The sequence below is a fragment of the Mauremys reevesii genome, unplaced genomic scaffold (assembly GCF_016161935.1).
Source record: "Mauremys reevesii isolate NIE-2019 unplaced genomic scaffold, ASM1616193v1 Contig10, whole genome shotgun sequence".
Classification (NCBI taxonomy): domain Eukaryota; kingdom Metazoa; phylum Chordata; order Testudines; family Geoemydidae; genus Mauremys; species Mauremys reevesii.
Genome location: NW_024100716.1, coordinates 729,689 through 751,172, shown reverse-complemented (window position 1 = coordinate 751,172; position 21,484 = coordinate 729,689). Strand labels below are relative to the sequence as shown.

Sequence of the window (21,484 nt, the reverse complement as noted above, 5' to 3'; positions counted from 1 at the left end):
CCGCAGCGCAGTGTGGCCGAAGAAGTCGGGGGGGGGCCGCGGCACGGCTGAAGGAGCCAGCCAAGGGGGGGGGACACACAACGGCCAGAGGAGGAGCCAAGGGGGGGCACCTTTTTTATGTTTGCTCCCCCTGCACTTAGAACCTGGCTACGCCACTGATCTGAAGCCCTGACCCAGAATTATATCACTGCAGCTTCAGTCCTGTGAGCTTGTCATTGGAACTGGGCACAAGTCTTCATTGCAAAATGTTTTGGTGAAAAATGCAGATTCAGAGACACTGAAACATTTCACAAATTCCTGACGATTCCACCCAATTGTTCCAAATACACACAGAACAATTCATTTCATTTCAACACTTTCTAAAGAAAACATTTTGTTTTTTTTCAGTTTTATATTACTTTTCCATTAGAAATTTCCTTTAATTTTATCTATAAAAAAACAAATAAAACAAACAAATATTAACTAATGTCCAAATGATTTCAGTCAACATTGAACTTTTTTTTTACTTTTTCATTTGCCAAAAATTTCCCCAAAAAGTCATTTTTGGATCAACTCAAAACAATCTTGGAATTATTTTGCTTTTCTTCCACAATGGCCAGAGAACCAAACCATCTATTATTTTTATTTATTTATTTATTTTGCCAAGCTGTACCTCTGGTAGTTGGTTCTGTGTTGAGACCAGCAGTTACTCTTGTAGACTGAGGGAGATGGAATTCCTTCCCAACATACACTGTGAGTCCCAATTCTAGGGACAATTAATATCCTATCTGCCCATCCTGCAGCCTTGGAGTGTAACCAGTGAGGGGTCAGGAAAGCGACTGTCTGGGGCAAGGCTAAACTATCATTTGAAAACTGCTCTGGAGCATTGGAGCAGGGAATGTTCTGTGCCCCCCTCCCACCGCAGTCACTGGTCTGTTGAGCGAGCTCTCTCCTGCCCCCTGAGCAGCAGGGTTGACCTTACTATGAGGTGAACTCAGGCGGCCACCTCAGGTGCCAGACTATAGGGGGTTGCACTAGGACCCAGAGTGTAGAAAATTGTGTCTGCTGCTGGTGCATATGTATCTCTCTGCTCTAGATGCACAGAGATTGTGGAGTGATGTGCTGGAGGAAGGAGGGCACAAGAGACATAACAGACAGGCAGGAGAAAAGGTGAGAGGGAATAACAGAAAGCAGCAGGAGATGCAGGGAGAGAGAGGAGGAGGAGCCTCTTATGTATACCTCTCGAGCACCCCCAGGAGCCTGGACTGATTAATACCAGCTTCTCAGGGAGCTTCCTGTTTCCTGCTGCTTCCCTGAACCCACCTGGGGAGAACAGGCAGTCAGGCCCTGCTACCAACCTGCTTATTTGTCCCCTTCCATTGAGTGTTGAGAGCCACTCTAGCTGGCACAGAACAGCAGTCATGAGTGAAAGAAGAAAACGCCCCTCTGGGGCAGCATTCAGAAAAAGAAAGAAAGCAAAGGAAGCTTTTCTAGCTAAGCAGGAAGGAGCTCTCCTGAGATACATAGACTTCCAGCCCCAGTGAGTATGTGAGTGGTGAGGAGATGCCTGATCTTCCAGTTAGTCAGAGTGCAGGTGACCTGGCAGCTACTGCAGCATCCATATCTCCATCTCAAATGGATGTAACCATGCACATTCCTGAAGAAAAGTGTAGATCAGAGAAGAGTGTGGTGGAGGTGCTAGAAACAGCTGCTGCTGAGTTTAGTTCCTTAAGTCTAGGTGATCCAGGACTATGGACCGACTTGAGCAGTAGTCTGAGGGACTTCCTTGTACTGCATGGACCACAGCAAGTGAAAAACTTCATGTTCCCCAAAGACAATGAAAATAGAAGTTTCCATCTAACACATTACTAGTGTGAAATCCACAATGGTGACAAAGTGGAGAGGCCATGGCTTATGTACTCAAAAACCCAGAATACTGCATACTGTTTTTGTTGCAGACTCTTCCAGTATAATGTTCCAGACACATTGGGTTCTACAGGAACAAAGAACTGGAAAAATCTGACTAGAAATGGGGCATGCCATGGGAAGGCAGCAAATCACCAGAGAGCTTTCCATAGGTGGAAAGAGCTTGGGATGAGACTAAGGTTAAAGGCCACCATAGATGATCAGCATCAAGACAAGATTGCAGCAGAGTCTCTTTACTGGCAAAAGGTTCCTAAAAGGCTCATTGCCATTGTGAGAATGCTTGCTACCCAAAACCTAGCACTGTGTGGCACTTCAGATCAGTTGTATGTGCCAAACAATGGAAACTTTCTTAAAATTGTGGAGCTGATGGCTGAGTTTGATGCTGTACTCTAGAATTTATTGTCATTGATGATATGACAGGAGCTAGTATAACAAATGTGCTTAAAAAGCTGGAAGATACAAGAATTGCGATAACTGACATGAGAGGTCAGGTCTACGATAATGGTGCCAAATGAGAGGAAAGAATAGAGGAGTACAGACACGGATCCGAGAGTTAAACCCTCGAACTCTTTTTGTCCCATACAGTTCAATGTCCCATACATTGAACTTGGTGATCAGTGATGCAGCATCAGCTTCTAGTGAGGCTGCTGAATTTTTTAATGTAATTCAAAGCATCTATGTATTTTTCTCTGCATCAACACATTGATGGCAAATTTTGAAGCAACATCTGGGAACATTCTCTCTGACACTGAAACCACTGAGTACCACAAGATGGGAAAGGCGACTGGAGGCATTAAACCCTATCAAACACCAAATTGGGAAGATAGATGATGCCATAGTTGCCATTATGGAGGATAATGCTATGACAGGAATGTGGGAGAACAGTGGCAGAGGGAAATGGAATCCCCAGAAACATACATAACTTCAAATTTCTGTGTGGCTTAGTGTTGTGGCAGGACATACTGTTTGAAATAAATGTTGTAAGCAAGAGACTCCAAGGTGTTGACCTTGATATATCTGGAGCAATGGAACAACTGGACAAAGCAAAGTCATACCTACAGTCTTACCGGACAGATGAGGGATTTCAAAATGTTCTGAAGAGTGCATAGAAGTTGGCAGAGGAACTTCACACTGAAGCTATTTTCTCATCCATTCAAGAATACAAGAATCACCGAAGAAGAAGATATTTTGATTACGAGGCACGGGATAATCCCATAAGAGACCCCAAAGAACAATTCAAAGTTGAATTTTTTAACCAGGTGTTAGATTGTGCAATACAGTCAGCTGAAGAACGTTTCATGCAGCTCAAGGGACACAGCAGTATATTTGGGATGTTGTATGATATTCCAAAACTCCTCACTATGCCTGAAGAAGACCTACACCAGTAATGCAGAGCACCAGAGACAGTGTTGACACATGACGGCATGCGCAATATTGATGCGAGTTATTTAGGTGACAAACTGAAAGCCCTTTCAAGATACATTTCAGCAGGATCAACTCCAAAGGCTGTTCTGGAATATATGTGCACAAATAAGATGGCCACACTCTTTCCAAATACTTTTGTTGCTCTGCGCATACTTCTAACACTTCCTGTAACAGTTGCCAGTGGAGAATGCAACTTCTCCAAGCTGAAGTTAATAAAAAAACACCTGTGCTCCACAATGACACAGGAGAGGCTGGTCGGCCTTGCAACCATCTCAATAGAGCATGAGCTGGCCAAGACTGTGGACCTTCAGCAGGAAGCAGTTCAAATCTTTGCAACAAAGAAGGCACAGAAAGCACCACTTTGATTATTCAAACAGATAAAAATGCCAGTGTTTACTATGCAGACAAGAAAAGTTACATTTGCTGTTTAGGTATTTGAAAGTTAAGTGTTACTTAAAATTTTTGAACAAGGCATTTTAAGTTGTTAGTTCTTCTTTATTGGGGTAGGTCGTAGAGCAGTACCATGAGAGGAGTAGAACAGGAAGAAGGCAGAATTGAGACCTTTCAAAGTTTTGGCCCAAGCAAGGGGGTATGGGGGCATCATTTGAGCTCCCCGCGTCAGGTGCCAAAATGTTGTGAGCTAGTCCTGCGGAGCAGAGAGATCAGCGCAGGAGAGCCTCATGACTTTGAGTCACAGCCCTGTTATCCTTTGTGCCATTTTGTCTCAATGTCTGATGGGAACATCCTGCCCAAGGGCTGTGCTGTGGTGGGGCTCAGGGAACATGCTCAGGGCATCTCCCAGCACCACTGCTAAAATGGTTACAGGGAATCACAGATTCTGCTCTGGGCCTGTCTTGGCCTAATCTGGAAACACTATGGAGAGCTGATCGACTGATTCATGGGGGAGGAGGAGTCCCCTCTGTGGCTGAGGAGGCCAGGACCATTGTGGAACTTCCCTGGAACAGCAGCCAGAGACGTGCCCTTCACTCGCCCCAGTATATTTCAGGTCAGATTGTAGCATCCCCTCAGTCACATTTACCACAATAACATGGAGATTTCTCTTGGGGAGTGTGTCTCAGCCTCTCACCACTCAAGAGTCACCATCTCCAGTAGAAGAAGGAATAGACTGAAACTGGAAATCCTGCTCCTGGCCCCGGGTGTGTTCCCAGTCCCACAGTTCTGCTGTTCTCACTGTGATGAATTTCTGGTTCTCGTCTCTCCAGTCTCCTATTCAGATGACTCAGTGACAAAGCTGCAGTATTACGCTGGGGACAGTGAGGGGGAAAATGATCCTGGATCAGAACAAGGTAATGAGGAAGGGGCAGACTCAGGCCAAGAGACCCAAATCTAGGCAGAGAACAGAATTTCTATGACACTTCTGCAATGGCAGCCATTTCCCCTCACACGGGTCCCATTTTACACTGCTGGGTCTAATCCCATTGAACAGGATTTCTGCCAAAATCTCAGGATGGGAACATGTGACCATCTCCTTAGCACACACCCCTGGGAGTGATTTGCAGTGACCTCCCCAGGTGAGGAGCTGGAGGAGATGGGTCAGTCTCTTTGGGTGGAAGGCGTCAGTGCCCAGCAGGGCTCGTCTCTCACTCCTGAGAAGAGGAATATTGTCCTATGTTAGAGAGAGGGAAGATTGTCTTGTGTTATAATTACAGATGGGCTCAGCCCAACTCACTGATCCGAACCCACCAGAACTTTGGGGGATGGGGGATTTGCAGATTCTGGCCCTAGCTCCAGATGTCAGTTTTGCAGCTGACACCTGTTGCTATAACAAGCTGAAGCAAAACCCTGGATCTGAACTTTCTGGCCTGGACCCATCTCTAAGTATAAACAGGGCAGCATTTCTATCCCAGCTGCTCTCAAGGGAGTCCATGAATTTGGGCCCTTTGGGAGTTTAGCCTGTGGTTGAGGGAGGAGACACTGAGCAGATGAGCCAGTTCTGCTAAGAAGCTGGAGCACTGCCAAGCTGAGTCCTGGGCTGCCTGAGAGGCTAGTGGAGAGCAGGAGCTCACAAGGGATCAGGCCAGTGACCTCCCAGTGGGAGCTTTAATTCCTACAGAGGGGAGGTTCCCCCTCCCCAGGGTAACAGGAAAATTCAAACCTGTCTGCAGAGATCAGCTGGATTCACACAGGCCAGCTCTGGCCTGGCAGTGCCCGTGTCCCAACCTGTTATCTCAGCACAAGCCCAGATCCTGCTCCCACTGAAACACATACAAGAGCTGCTGTTGGATTCTGCAGGGACAGGATTGGCCCCAAGTTATTTCTGGGACTCCTGTTTTACTGTCGTTCTCTGACTTGTGCCCTCTCAACATGGGCCCCCTGTGACTTCCCCTCTGAAGTGCCATGATAAACAGCTCTAGTTATAAGGGCCACCTGTGCTGAAGAGATGCTGCTGGTGCTAGGAGCTGACTGTGGCATTTGCTGTTTCAGAGGGAGCTTCCCCAGGGGGGTCTCAGTTGGATTATGATAATGTGGAGGAGTCTGCCTTGAACGACGTCTCCCAGACTCCAGATGGCCAAGGTGAGAAATGAATCCGCCTCCTGGAAGCAACATCACCCTGACAAAAAGCTAACTGTATTTCCCAGTAGGAACAATAGTGGTTTGTTAAGAAAACCACAAAGTTCACCCACCAGTATTGTCTATTGGTGTAACACTGGGGGCGCTGACCAGGTGCATTACAAGAGCTGTGTGGAGGCCCAGGGGTAGGGAAGCGTGTGATGTCCTAGGTCATGACAGAGGCCCATTGCAGGGAATGAAGGAGCAGTTTGCTCATGAGCTGCCCACGCGGTACTTGGCTCAGATCACTGCCCTGTGACCCTCATTGCCATGAACACTAAGGTTACTCACTATTTGTAAAGCGGGCACATTGAAGCAGAGACCTTTACAAAGGAGCAATGTTCCCTTCCAGCCTTACCTGACATGCAGCTATGGCAGCTTATATACATCTGTGTCAGACACGCTGTGACAGGGGTGGAGAGGGGAACATAGAGATTTTACACCCAAAATCCCATTTCTGACCCTTATTAGCTGGCTCAGCTCCCAGTGGTGTCAGTGCATTGGAGACTGATGGCAGTTTATGGGGTAAAACGTATCAGGAGAAAGCATTGAAAAGACATTTTAAAATATTATCAAATTTAGGAAACCAGGAACAAACTCTGGAGAATTCCAAGTCATTCACATTTGTAATTATTGTAACCAAATGCCTTGTGGAGCAATCCCTCTGGACTAGATCCCAGTCACATCTTTCAACAACTCCCCGTCCCCCTTGTCATCTGGGAGCTCTAGGATCCTCTGAACCAGCTATTGAAATGTATCAAATCAATGTGATCTGTAAATCCCTTCAATCTGAGGGTTCCAGAGTGGGCTCCTCTTACCACCCTGAGGGTGGAAGAGCTGAGAGATCCCTAGGGACCAGTGAGGCTGCTGCATCTGCAGCTTGTAGTTTAATTGTGTCTTCACTGTGAATATTCTCTTAATTACTTCACATCTTCATGTCAGATGCCCCTGCCCTGCCTGGAGATGTCCCAGGGGATGGTTATGATGATGCCAGAGAAGTGTCTGAGCCTGAAGATGACCCTGGTTTGGGGCAGAATGATGAGAAAGGCACTGGGGCGAGTGACAGGAACAGGGATTCACAGACAGGTGAGTTTGCACTTCAGAGTGTCTCTACAGAATGAGATGAGTGGAAATATGCATTATACAGCAAAGGAACAAACCTGGCCAACCCAACGCCTGTGGGGAAAAAACGCATCTCTCCTTCTTCCTTCTCTTCTTTCCCTCAAAGCAGAGGCTTCAGTGCTTGCAGTGGGGACAGGAAAAGCAGCAAGGTCCCTCAATCTCTAGGTTCAAATCCTTGTGTGGCTGCCACACCCTGGATTACTGGATTCCCAGCAGTTTTCTGTGCATGTATCTTTTGGACAGAATCTTATAAACCAAAATCCTGTTACCGATGCACATTTTTAAAGAGCCCATGAAACTTCCTGTAAAAGTCAGGCTTTGCCCATTATCCTTGGCCATTATCTCCCCTCCCCTCCCTTCCCCATTGTGTCATGAGCAGAAACACCACCAGCTACCTCAGAGGAATTGGAGTGGCAATCAAATGTGCATTACTTAGTACTTGATAAGAATAACAGGTTTATGTGTTAGTGCAGAGTGAATTATACAATGCCATTAAGTAAGAGCTACTTCCTGGAAGTACATGGGTTTTGTACATGCAGTGACAAGTGAATACAGTTCTCACTTGGCAACTGCAAATGGCCTGGAAACCAAGGATTTTACTTCCAGAATATGTACAGAGATGATAGAGTAAAATTTGTCATGGACCCAATGAGAAGAACGAAGAGGGAACATTTTCTAACTCATACCAGAGAGTGCCCTCCACCATTGCTATGTAGCCATAAAATGTATCCACTGACTGTATGTGTCTCTCTTTGTATTTTAGGTTGGAGTCTGCACTCTCTAAGGAATGAAGGTGTCTCTGCGACAGAGAAAGAAACCCTGTTCCCGCCTCCTGGAGACACAAGTTATGATGATGTGGGACATGGTGACTCTGGGGGATCAGTATCAGAGAAATGTGATTGGGCCAAATAACCTTGGGATAATGTAAAAGCTTTCCCTCTTTCTCTCAGAAATGCTCCCTCTGGCATGATGCCCAGAGACAGTCCCTGCCTGGTAGATAGACAAAGCAGATGTTTCTTTAGGGTTTGTGTGAAGTTGCAGGAAATACAAGTGTGATTGGGAAAAAGTTCAGAGATTTCCTCTGTGTAACTTCCCATTGATTGACCAGGATGGAAGTTTCCTGCTTTTTTATCCCTGTAATTTCTTCAGGTTCAATTTGTGCCTTTTTTATTAAAACCTTTCTGAAAGTCTTCCCCATAGTGGAAGCTTGTCTTGCCAGATGAATTGTGCAGTTTCCACAGCTCATCACAGGGAGAGGCTGAGACTGAACAAACCAAGAGACAAGGATGGGCTACCTCTGGGTCTGGCCAGCTGTTTGAAGCAGGTGGGATGGTTTACACTGAATGTTCTATCAGGCATGTGGTAAAAGTGAGACACCAGCAAGAGAACATTCTGCAATGAGCAACATGGTTGTTCCTAAAGCAAACTCAGATTTGAAACATTCATTGAATCCAAGGAGATAAATGGGAAATTCCCCTTGGGTAATTCACACCTGAAATTAAACAAATGGAGAAAAGAATTCCCCATTAGCGATAAATATACAAAGGAAGAATATTTCTGCTAGGATAATAAATACTTTATAGACAATAGTGACAAGGGGAAGGTTAATCAGAGTCTAGATTTCCACTGAACCAATAAAGCTACAACAAGTAACAAGTCACTGAGTTGTTACTAGAAACCCTAGTAAAACTGATCATGTTCACACAGTGGAATATTTATTTCCAATGCCATCTACAAATATAGTTTAATGTCGATGCTGAGCTGAGTACTGACCAGTGGAGAAGCCAGAAGTGTTCTCTGGATGAACCCTCAATGAAATCAGTAGCAGAACGCATGCCGAGTACATTGCTATTTAACTGAAATGTCTTTCTTTCCTTTAACACAAATCCTGCATTCGGTTTGGTCACTTCATCTGTACACAGATACAATGGAGATAGAAAAGGTTGACAGAAGGTGAAAGCAGATGATTGGAAGCAGGAAGTTTGGGGGTGGGACGGTCATACGAAGAGACTAGGAATAAAACAATTTACTTTTGAAAGGGAAAAACAGAAGACAACATTATTGAGACATGTAATAGAGTGTACTGACCCTTGGAGACTGAGAAGGGAAATCTCAGGGGCTGTGCTAATCCATTCCAGGGGTTGTATCTTCAAGACAGATGTGCGGGACAAAGGAAATGACCAGAGAGAGGAGGTGGCTCCAGGGTGGATATTTGTGCTTTAGCGGCCAACCCAGGCTTCTGACTATGCCTAGGGCCTGGGAATGGAGCCTTAAAGAGGAAGCAGGTCAACTCTCCTGTCTTCTTTCAGGCTGAAGGAATCCTGGGTTTGGTCAGTCCATCCAGGGGTGTCACGTTGCTCACAGGCAAAGAGAGGAGGAGAACTCCCCCCAAAATGGTACACGCAGATCCTGGAGAAAAGGAAAGAGAAAAGGGACAGCAGTAGGTGAAGGTGACTGAGTATGGAATTCCCTTGTATAAGTGAGCTTTGATAAAATGCAAGGTCATACATATGTGACTCTAAGAAGGATTTATGTGTCATAATGGACAAACAACTCAGCATGAAATCCCAGGGTGATGCTGTGGCCAAAATGGCCAACACAATTCTTGAATGTATATACAAGAGAATAATGACTAGAAATAGGGTGCTGATTTTATCTCTCTATTCAACATTGGTAAGACGAATACCAAAACCTTGCATCCAGTTGTGTTCACATTTTAAGAGGAACAGTGAAAAATTGGACAGGGGGCAGAGAAGAGCTATTGGAAAAAGAGCTGAAAAGATGCCTTACAGTGAGAGACAAGAGCTCAATCTGTTCAATTTATCAAAAAGAAGATCAAGAGGTGACTTGATTACGGTGCATAAATACCCTCACAAAGAGAAAATACTGGATACTAAAGGTCTCTGTCATCTAGCAGACAAAGGCATAATAAAGAAGTTAATGCCAGAGAAATTAAAATTAGAAATAAGGGACAAATTTGAAATAGGTGATTAAACATTGGAACAAAGTTCCAAAGGAAATGATGGATTCTCCACCTCACATGGAGTTGGTGGGAGGGGCAGGGGCTACTTAAGCAAGTGCTCTCAGGTGATATAGAAAACTATTTCTCTCAGGTGCTTGGCGGGTGGGCCTCGCTCACATGCTCAGGGTCTATCTGATCTCCATTTTGGGGTTCAGAAAGGAAATTTTCCCCAGGTCAGATTGGTAGGGACACTGGAAGTTTTTTCCATCCTCTGCAACATGGGACACAAGTCACTTGCTAGGATCATTTGGGTACATCTCACCAAATCAATTCCCTGCCATTAAAGGGGCCTCATGTGTGGGCGCCCCTCAGTCCCTCCTAGTCTCTGTCTGTGGCACTCAATAGTTTAGTCTCCTGAGGGCTGTAACAGTTTGGTCTAATCCAGGCTGTTGGGCTCAATGCAGGGGTGACTTTGATGGTCTGTCATGTGTATGGGGGTTAGACTGGATTATTTTATTGTCCCTACAGGCCTTAAAATCTACACATCTATGTTATGGCTACAATGTTGCTGTGTCTAACCTGTGGCCACTTCAACTCACAGGTGCCCCCTCTTTCCAACCCAGTCACCTCCTAGCACTCAGGGAATGGCAGCAGCAACAAACGGCAATAGGGCGCTGGTAGGAGTAACTTTAGGGACAGTTACTAGCCACAGAAAACAAAACCTCTCCCAGCACCCCTGACTGCTGCACATTAGGGTCTCCGGCCGTACAGAAGATGGTCCAGCACTCACAGTGGAAAGGAATGAGAGAGGGACAGAAACACCCAAGAGGGGGAGTTGCATGTTTCAGCCATTTTGGTATGTGGGTACCAGCTCAAACACATGCATTGTACCCACAAGCAGAGCAAGTTCACACTGTAAAAACACCAAACCCAAAAGGAACATGTTAGTCTCAGCACAAGTTCTGCTTTAACCCATTAGAAACAATCCTATAATTATTGGGGCAATTCAGGGCTGGAGTACACCAAACCCATGAAGTGCCAGTAGTGTGCCCGGTACACCGTCACTGGGACACAAGCACTGTAGGTGCTTCGGCAACTAGGTCTGATTGGTTCCACTAACTGCTCAGACACGTGGCTAAGGGAATGGGAAAGGTTATACACACACTAGGTCCAGAGGCTTAAACAGTTACAGTTCATAGGGAAAAATACTGATAAATGTTTGGGTCTCTGGGGCTGTCCAGTTGAGAGTCAGGGTTCTTCAGGTCGAGTGCCTGGAGTGCCCTCTCCAGTCCAATCTCTGTTCAAGCAAATGGGACTTTGCAGGTTTCTAGGTCGGGCTGACTTAGTGTCTCTCTTTGGGGCTGCTCTCCACTGGCTCCCTGCCCAGCTGCTGTTGTTCCTCCATAAACCTCTCACAGACCTGCAGCCAGCAGTTAGCTCTGGCAGTCACAGTCTGTTCCATGTGCAGCTCTGCATGTGGTTCCTGGGGATTGCCCTCTGCATCCAGCTCTCTGCAGCTCCTCACTTGCCATGCGGCCACTGCTCCCCACAATATCCTGGCCCTTTCCTGGTTCAGGACCATTCCCCTTACCTGTTCAAAGGAAAGGGAAGTGCCGTGGGGAAGGGTCTGATGGGGGTTGTAGTCCCATTCTTAGCAGATCCATCACAGTCTCAAACATAAGATGAAAGATTCTGCAAACAAAGAAGGTTCCTCTCTGCCATATCATTCCCAAAGAGTTTTGATTGCCTCTTTTGTTTAACGAAATAATCATAAAGTCTGCATCCACTTTTTCAGCTCCTTTCTGTACCTTTAACTGGCAACTTTAAATAATACAGTTTGGAAACATACTGATTGCCTGTATTGTTTTACCCATAAAAGACCCATGACATTTTATCAAATAACAGAAACTTGAGAAATTCAAAGTGTTTATGAAAAAATTACATTTTTTAAAGATATCTCTGGGGTCAGTGGACCCTGATCCACAAATGTTCAGGACAGACTGAAGACGGCAACTGAAGGGAACATTCAGCTGATAGACAAAGTTTCCCTCTCACTCCCCCAGCAGCAGGTTCAGCAAAGCCAGCATCACATAAGCTGGCAGGCACCACTGTTGCGTCTCGGTGCCTCTCAAGCGGGCATGAACAAAGCTCTTCAGTCAGTATGATTGGCAGCTAAGTCCTTTATTTCTCTCCAGCATATTTCATTTATACAATTAATGCAGGCAATCAAGCAATTGCTAATTGGTTAATAAGGTACAGACAAGCACAGCTATAACTTCATTGGCTATTTAACATCCTGGCCAACCCTCTAATTTATTATCCTGTTATTGTCTCCCAGCAGATAAGAACGAGCCTCATCCTTGAGACTTGCATGTCAGTTTCCCACACTCTTATGCAAAACAATCCGACACTTCCCCCCTTTTCTCATAATAAAAAAAAAAGGAAGGCACAGCAAAACTAAAAGCAAATCTAAACACCAGCTGCCTAACTAAACCGTAACAATATCTTCCGCAATGCCCTATTTTTACCTATACATCCCTCCTCCAGGTAACGCAAGTGGCCCAAGGGGCCAGGAGGGTTCTGCCAATATGCAAACACCCACAAAGCAGGTTTCCAATAAGGGCTTTCACTGCAGCAACATGGGGCAGCAGGCAGAAGGCCATTGTATTTATGGCACTCTGCGCCAAAATCAGCCAAGGCCGGACCCACTTCTCCGGAATCCACCTGGCTTACTGTCTTCCCATTTCCCATGCACCGTATCTGATCCAGTTAGGCCACCTGGCCTTTGCCTCGCTCTGGCAGTTCCCTACTTTCTCATAACAACATTATCTCATCCCTCTATTCTCGTAACCACGCAGCTGTGATTTTCCACCAAGGCAGCATAGGGAAATTCTCCCCTCTATTCCAAAAACACATAAAAAAATTAACAATAACCCATTAAGCAAAACAAAACTAAAAACCAAAGAATACTTCCTCAATCTATAAGACTTATCCATAACAATGCAATTCATAACATACAACACCAACAACATCAAACAAAACAAACATAAATACACAACAAATAAATGGTGTAAATTCTACAGGATTCCCCCCTTCTCTATAGCACACCAGCTTGTGGCAAACTTCTATTACCAAATCATCCCTCAGATGTCAGGCGATCAAACTGACACTGAGGGAGTGGGGGGGTCCTAGAAAAAACACAACATAAACCACATAAAACGCAAAAAACAATTCTGGCCAGAAAAACAAACAAATAAACACCACAAAACAAAACATAAGACACATAACATAAATTTAACTCCATAAATAAATGCATGGTACATAAAAATACTATACAACTAACACCAATTTTCTTAATATCTAAAAAACAAAACAAAACTACCCCTACTGGGCAAGCAATCATCACATACAATATACAAATACCCTTAATACCATCAGGCAAAAAAAAAAAATTACATCATCAATTAAATCATTTACAGTAATACAATTGCATCCTAACTTACTTCTGAATTCAAAGCTATTCACAGCTTAAGGATTCTTACTATTAACTTCTACTTTTAAACACAAAAAAAAATCACCACTTATATGCCCGTAGCCTAATACAATTACAATTACATAGCACAATATACATTCTTCAGCTAATGCAACAAAATTATTCATAGCCAAACAGTTACAAACTAATTTCTTTACCTACATGTATTTACAAAAATTTCAAAACACCAAAAACTTTTCTCTCTCAGCATTTTTACAAAATTCAGCTATTATTCCCTTTAGCAACCACAGAGTTAACTTTTTACTCTGCCTAACATTACTCGCTAGTAGTTAATTACCTTTTCTATCAACTACACCCTCAAGGTTATCAACCAGTTTTCCAAGCTTGTTGTCTGTTGCCCGCCGCCTGGGCCCGATCCTTTTTTCCTCTTCAAGTTCTCTATCTATTGCGTGCCTGCCTGGGCCCGATCCAAAGCACTTTACATAAAGGTATTTTGGGTCACATAAATTCAAAGCCATTCTCCCAAATTACCTAAATTTATGCCTAAACAATCCACAATTCCCCCCTTTGAGAATACTCAACAAACCCGTTGGCTGAGTTTTCTCAAACTTGAAAAACAACAAACAATTAAACTCTAAAAAGCTGGGGTAAATAATTTCACATTCATCCTCCCCATGAACCCGGCAGGGTTCGATATGTAAAAGCCCTCACCCCCCAACTCAACTGGTTTACATGCTGGGGAGGGGCACTGCAAATATTTACACTTTTACTTAAACAGTGTCTAAATATATTTTTACAACTCCAAATCAGATGGTACTCCTAATATATTTGTAAGGGCAGTGGGCTATCCTGGTGCTCAGAATCACTCCGAATGGCCATCAGCTGGCCATTCAAAAATTCAAACATACTAGCTCCCACGGCAATGCTTTCTCAGCCTCAATAAAATAAGGACATATCATTTACAATCCAATTAGGGTGGGCTATACATACTGAAGGATTTATCCAAAACACAGGGCGCAGCCTGTAGAATAAACCCCAAAATACCACAGTTCCAAACATAAGTCCCACAAATTTCGTCCTGCCAGTGTGTAATTCTTTGTTTCTTCACCAGGGTCAGTTCTCAATGTCTTTTTAATCAGGAATTTCTGGACTTTGGCAATATCAACAACATAAGTGTTTTTTCTTGTTTTCCACCACCGGCATGGTTCAGCTTCTACGGGGGAAATTTACCAGGACATCATCCCGTAGTAATTTTGCTTCTTTCAAAAAACAACAAAAAAAATTCCAATAACACAATGGGGGCTGCCAAGGGACACCTTGTCCCTTTTTCATGCTGTCCAAAAACACAATAGGACTAAAAAATTACATAGGCCAATCATCAGTAGAAAAATTCTTCTGATGTGGAGGGGTCTTTCTGCAGTAAAAATCATGGGTCCAAGCAGTCAGTCCTTTTTGTAGCGTTTCTTTACCCATAAGAAAAGAAATCTAACACATTCCGGTAATGCCAGGCCGAGTTTTGCAGCTCTCATTAACTTTTTTGGGCCCAGTCACGCTCTCTTTAGTCTGGGCTGTTCGCCAAGTCTTATCTTTAGCTTGCTTAGTTAACTCATGCTGTTCCTTTTCCTTCCCTGCTTGGCTTCTTTTAATCTGTGAATCCTGTGTCAGGACACCCAGCTATTGCTGCTCATACCGGAGAAGCATAGTGGTTTTCCCGACACTGTCCCAGGCTCAAACCAGCCAGCCTTCTCCGGGCTCCTGCCAAAACAACTTACTTGCTTGTAGGTCCGAACGACCTCCGGGGCCATGGCACGAGCCTCTGCCTGCGCCGTGCACTCCAACGTCTTCCCGTCCAGGGCTCGCTTCCAGCGGAGCACCTCCTCGTCCTGTGCCCGAAGGCCGGTTGGGAGAAGCCTCCCCAACTTCCCCTCTCTTCTTAATAAGTAAATCAGTGCAGCAGGGGAAATTCTTTCCCCCTGTCGGTTCATAATGTGCAATAAAGGCTTCTGTATTTTCTTCCTTGTTTTACTCCATACTTGACTCAGGGAGAAAGCTTCCTTATCGCCCTGAGTCACCGACTCCCAAAGCTCGGAGCCTTGTACAATTCTTTATTTCTTCCTTGTTTTACTCCATACTTGACTCAGGGAGAAAGCTTCCTTATCGCCCTGAGTCACCGACTCCCAAAGCTCGGAGCCTAGCCGCTCCCAAACAGTTTTATCAAAGACTGTATTTGATTTAACGAAAAGTCCCATTCTGTGTTATCTTTTCTTCTTCCGCTGATGCAGCGGTTCCCATATTAGCCGCTCACCTCTGAGCTCAGATGCGCCTCTCCTTTGGACGCCCGGGGGCTGGCCCTTCTCCAGCACTCCCCGCCGCGGCTCTTCCGCCTGGAACAGGCCACCGAGACTAGGCCACCGACACTTTCAGCATTCGATACGAATCACGTCGGATAGGCACTCCCCGCCTCTGGGCTCAGGCTCCTGGCCGTTCGCCTCTGGGCTCAGGCTCCCGACACTATCATGATTCAATACGAATCACGTCGGGGTCACCATTTGTTGCGTCTCGGTGCCTCTCAAGCGGGCATGAACAAAGCTCTTCAGTCAGTATGATTGGCAGCTAAGTCCTTTATTTCTCTCCAGCATATTTCATTTATACAATTAATGCAGGCAATCAAGCAATTGCTAATTGGTTAATAAGGTACAGACAAGCACAGCTATAACTTCATTGGCTATTTAACATCCTGGCCAACCCTCTAATTTATTATCCTGTTATTGTCTCCCAGCAGATAAGAACGAGCCTCATCCTTGAGACTTGCATGTCAGTTTCCCACACTCTTATGCAAAACAATCCGACACACCACAGCCAGGACAGGCGTGATACATCTCCAAAACCTTGGAAACAGCATGATCTGAGGCTCTGTAGGACTAACACTCTGTAGACCTGAGTCTAAGAAAAGAAAAAGGATAGACACTGACAACAAGTCAGCACAACCCACTTCTTTTCACGGCATATGAGCCATTGGAAATCTGAGTGCTCTGTCTCCATGGAGGAACCAAGCGTCTAGATTGGGCTAGAAAATCAAAGAGAGAATCTGTATATTGACAACTTTCAAAGTTTTGGAGGCTTTTGTTTCAATCAGGGACTGCTTGGCAAGCTGTCTGCCCCTGAATACTTCAAAGGGAAAATGTCACTACTCTCAGGAGGGTGGAAGAGATCGTCTACCAAATGAATGATATTCCCATACATGAGTCAGTGCAGACTCAATCTCTCTTTGCAGTCCTAAAGGGCCTGGAGAAGTTAGGCCTAAAATTAAACAATAAGAGTGAGGTATCAGAACTGAGTCAAGTTTCTGGGTCAAATCATTGGTGAGACAGGGACCAGAACAGACCCAGAAAATGTTCAAGCCATAACCCAGAAGAGTGAGGCTCAGAACATCAGTGAAGCATGTCAGTGTCTGGGCATATGAGCCTCCTGGGAAAATTTCTGGAGGAGAAGTCAAAACCCTTGAGATACCTTCACAAGGACAAAATGTCATGGCACTGGGGCCAACACAGAGCCCAGAATTCAGGGAGATTGTACATAGCCTGAGCATCCTACTGAGTTTAGCCTTATATAGTCTGAATAAAGATACTGTGGTTTCAGCCATTTCAGCTTTCTATGGACCTAGCACAGTCCTCTTTCAGACACAGTCACCTACAATGTGGCACCCATCACACATGCCTCTCCAGCTCTCACTAACATAGCAGTGCTGTGCAGATTTACAAAACAAGGTATTATCCCCTGTGTGGCATGTAAATGCTTCAGAGACTTCCTTGTAGGCCTAAAGTTCCATTTAGACACCGACCACAAGCTGCTAGCTACTCTGCTAGGGACAAAGCCCCCAGATGAATTACCCTTAAAATACAACATTTGAATGATGTTCATGTGGTTCCAGTTTTCAGTTCCTTCTGTAACAGGAACAAAATCTCATGGCAGCAACCCACTTTCCAGAGCTGTCACTCCAGACACTCCTCAGCCAGAGTTCAAGCTAGAGAACCCACGGACCAAGTGCTCCCTCCCTGGCCAATCAGTGTAAAGCACCCCTAAAGACATCAGCACTGCAAACATGTGGTGTGACATACCTGAGCTAGCTTTAGTCCAGTGTTTCCCAAACAGTGCATCCCGAACCACCAGCGGTTCTAGATGTGTCATCATGTCCAGGCCTGGATTAACCTGTCACAAGACCCTGATGTAGGCAAACATACAGTTCTCCTGGCCAAGTGCAGAAGGGAGGCCCTCAAACCCTCCAAACATCTCCCTGCAGTGTCCAGCCCCTGGACCCCTGGACACTCTCACTATTCACAAGAAGCAACGCAACTCAGACTAGCAGTTAGACCTCAGATCACCTCTCCACTTATCTCACAGAATTTATATATGTTTATAGTGAAGTCCAGTATAGGTTTATTTAACAAAGATAGACATTCAAACATTAGCAATAGAAGTATTGGAAACAAATTGTTACATATTGTCGGAGAAAAACTCAGTTCTCGCTTTTTGTTTGGGTGCAGCAAAATCAAATACTTTATTATTTCTCCAGTAATTACAATGGAGGGAGAGAGTGCCATAGGACACAGGGTCGCCCCAGTCCTGGACAGGTCTCTCAACTGGTAAACAATTACAGCAAGCCTTTATACTTTTGTTACAGACAATAACTAACAATAATACAGACAATAAAGAGCAACACTACATTTTGTTTATACATAAGCCATTCTGCTATCTTATTTGTCTCACTCCTATGAAAAGCAAGCCTGCATATTTGGTTATCAGTTACAAGGTCGTAATAACTTTTTACACAGTTCTTGTCCTCTCGCCTCGCACTATCCTTGCTTCTACAAGTCTCACGTCATTAGGGTTACAGTATGGCCTGACTCTTGCTAACTGACTGACATGCATTAAAATCCCCTTCAAATCCTTGTTAATTATTTCCCTGCTTCCACAATATACTACAAAATTGTAACATGCATTCTGGAACCCAGACGTAATTAACAAGACTCTCTCATGTCTTGTAGAGTAAACCCAAAACCCTTGCAGCATTTTACAGCCAATCTGGCTTTGACCCTCCTTTCATGAGTCAAGGACACTGTCAGCTTGACTCCTACGTAAAGGATCCAGCGTGTTCTTTTGCCACTCCCCACCCTCAAAATATACCAGTCCCATCCTTTGTCTTTATTCATAAACAGGACATCACCTGCTGTTTTGTTTCATCCGTAGATTTTCTCTCTTGCAGATTTTGCAGACTTTCAACTTGCTTTGGCTCAGTTTGCAAATAGGCTTCCACTGTGAGGCATGCAATACACCATATAGATGACCTGAAAGGGAAACAGGTGTCTATTACTTAGTGCCTGAGTGGAACATTTTGGAGGTATGTCATCTCTTGGTGATCTGCCTTAGCTCCAGGACCTTAAGAACATATTTTTAGTATAGATCCATAACTCCTTAAATATCATCTGTACATACATTTCACAATGATTATGATGACCAGTGATCTACTGGCTATTGGTAGAGACCTTACATGGCACCCTTCAGAGAACTATGATTAAGGCAACGTTTTAGTCACGGGTATTTTTAGTAAAAGTCACAGACAGGTCACATGCAGTAAACAAAAATTCATGGCCCGTGATCTGTTCAGGACTTTTACTATATACCCCTGACTAAAACTTGTTGGGGGGGAGGGTGGCTCGGGGGGCGCTGCAGGTGCTGGGGGGCACAGCTTAGGGGGCACCATGGGTCCTCATGGGGGTGCAGCCGGGAGGGTGCCGCAGGTGCTCAGGGGCCCCCAGGCCAGGCACACCAGCCACTGCAGAAGTCAAAGAGGTCACAGAAAGTCACAAAATCCATGACTTCCATGACCTCCATTACAAACACAAAGCGTTAACTATGATGCATATATCGGACTGAGGGAATCCCCGTGAAATACAATGCACCATTGGGTTCCTGGGTCACATCACCTCCTTGCTTCAGGCATTGTCACCTGGTGCATGAGGGTCACAAAGCTGCTCGATTTTGGCCCTGCTGCTCCTCCATCATCTGTCATTATCAGGGATCCTAGAAATCTGTTTGCCATAGAAAAATGAGGAAAAGCACAGAATTTGCATTTTTACAGGGAAACTTTAGTTTTTACATTTTGTGAAAAAATAAAAACAGATACAGTTGTGGAAGTGGGAAAAGGGATAAAGGGAATTTGAATAGAGATATCTTAGTTTATAGGAATAGAGCAAGAATCAGGCTAACACTAACTCTGAATTAATGCGAGACTTTAAGGCAGGGCCTGGGCGAGCGTGAAAAAACGGTAAGAGATACTGTTTTGACCTTATGTTAGATAAGAATGGAACATAGACTGCAGCAGGAACTGCTGAGAAAAGTAAAATATCAGGAAGGAATATGTATAAACAAGAGGCGGTTGTTGATCATTATTGTATGCAACAAAAGGTATAAATGCTTGCCTTAATTGTTTGTCTGGAGGAGACCTGCCTAGAAAGGAGGAATCCCTGTCCATGTGCACTCTCCCCCTTGCAATTGTTTGAGAATAAACTGTCTCTGACATGTTGCAAACAACCTAAGAGTGAAGAATGTTTTCTTCCACACAGTGGACTAGGGCCACATCAGATAATCAAAACTTCGGCTAATCAGGAGAATGTGCGGGGCTCGGGCTGTCAGTTTAAAAATTATAAATATATCAATAAAACATTATGGTCAACTGATACCTATATATATTGTGGTTAGGGAAACTAAAGTTCAGCGTTTCATTTTAATCATGGAAAAATGTAGTTTTTTTATGTTTTTTTATCAGAGAATGGGTGGGGGTTGGGCGTTTATCATGGAAAACTAGGATCCCTGGTCATTATGAATGAGTGTCCAGGACAAATCTGAGAGGTGCTATGACACTATGAGTCAGGTTGCAATGCCACTTACTAAAATTTGGCCCAGGCACCCCTTTGAGATTATGGAGGAGTGGACGGGCCCCGTGGGGCTGAGAAGGGTCCAGTGTGCAGGAAATGAGACTCGTCTGACTCTCTGTGACAACTCCACGTCCGAGACAGCCCAGGCGGGAATTGCTGAGGACGTCGGTGTCGTTTGTTCAGGTGATGTATTTCCAAATCTCACAAACATTTTCTGTTCTGTAGGAAAATACGTATTAACAGCTGGGATCTATCCCTGCAGGGAGCAGGCGGATCAGACTGGTGAATGGGGCAGGTCGCTGTGCCGGGAGAGTGGAGATTTATTACCATGGCAGCTGAGGGACAGTCTGTGATGATTCCTGGGATCTGTCAGACTCCAATGTCGTTTGAAAACAACTGGGATGTGGACATGCCATCAATGCAACTGTCTCTGCTCATTATGGGGAAGGATCTGGGCAGATCTGGCTGGATGATGTGAACTGCTCTGGGAATGAATCCGATCTCTGGGCGTGTCCTTCCAGGGGTTGGGGCCAGCACAACTGCAGGCACAAAGAGGACACCGGAGTTCTCTGCTCAGGTCTGTTCTGTGAATTCTCTGGTGAGCCTGGTTACCAGGGGATTAAATGGAGGGGGCAGATGTTTAAGGCGATCGCTGAGAATGATACTCTTCTTGACTGTTTCTGCCTCCCTTTCCCTTGTGTATCTACCTACCAGGGTCACCATTAGAAAGTCCTCAGCTCCCACCCAGAGATACTGGAGATATTACAAGATTTCCCTAATGTTAGAATGCTGCATCTCAGGTGTCTGAAGGAGACTGTATCATGGAAAGCAGTGACTGAAAAGGATGTAGGGTCCTAATGGAAAAATAACTGAACATGAATTCCCAGTAGGAGGAGGGACTAAATTTTAGTGTTGTACCTGGTACTGGTGAGACAGGTACTGGAATACTGTGCCCAGTTCTGATGTCCAAAAAAATTGGAGAGGGAGCAGAGAAGAGCCACAAAAGTGATCTGAGGGCTTGAATAAAAGACTTACAGTGAGAGATTTAAGATGCTGAATCTGTTTAGCTTA

General features: G+C 44.8%; 1 protein-coding gene across 1 annotated transcript in view; it reads left to right on the top strand.

The window, feature by feature from the left end:
• Positions 1 to 8,111, top strand: part of LOC120392555 (scavenger receptor cysteine-rich type 1 protein M130-like) — a 46,670-nt gene extending 38,559 nt beyond the window's left edge. Inside the window, exons 13-16 of the mRNA XM_039517369.1 lie at positions 4,554 to 4,637; positions 5,776 to 5,865; positions 6,844 to 6,987; positions 7,787 to 8,111. Of these exons, the coding sequence (XP_039373303.1) occupies positions 4,554 to 4,637; positions 5,776 to 5,865; positions 6,844 to 6,987; positions 7,787 to 7,935 (467 nt within the window). The 3' untranslated portion in view covers positions 7,936 to 8,111. The remainder of the gene's footprint in view (positions 1 to 4,553; positions 4,638 to 5,775; positions 5,866 to 6,843; positions 6,988 to 7,786) is intronic.
• The last annotated feature ends 13,373 nt before the right edge of the window (positions 8,112 to 21,484 follow it).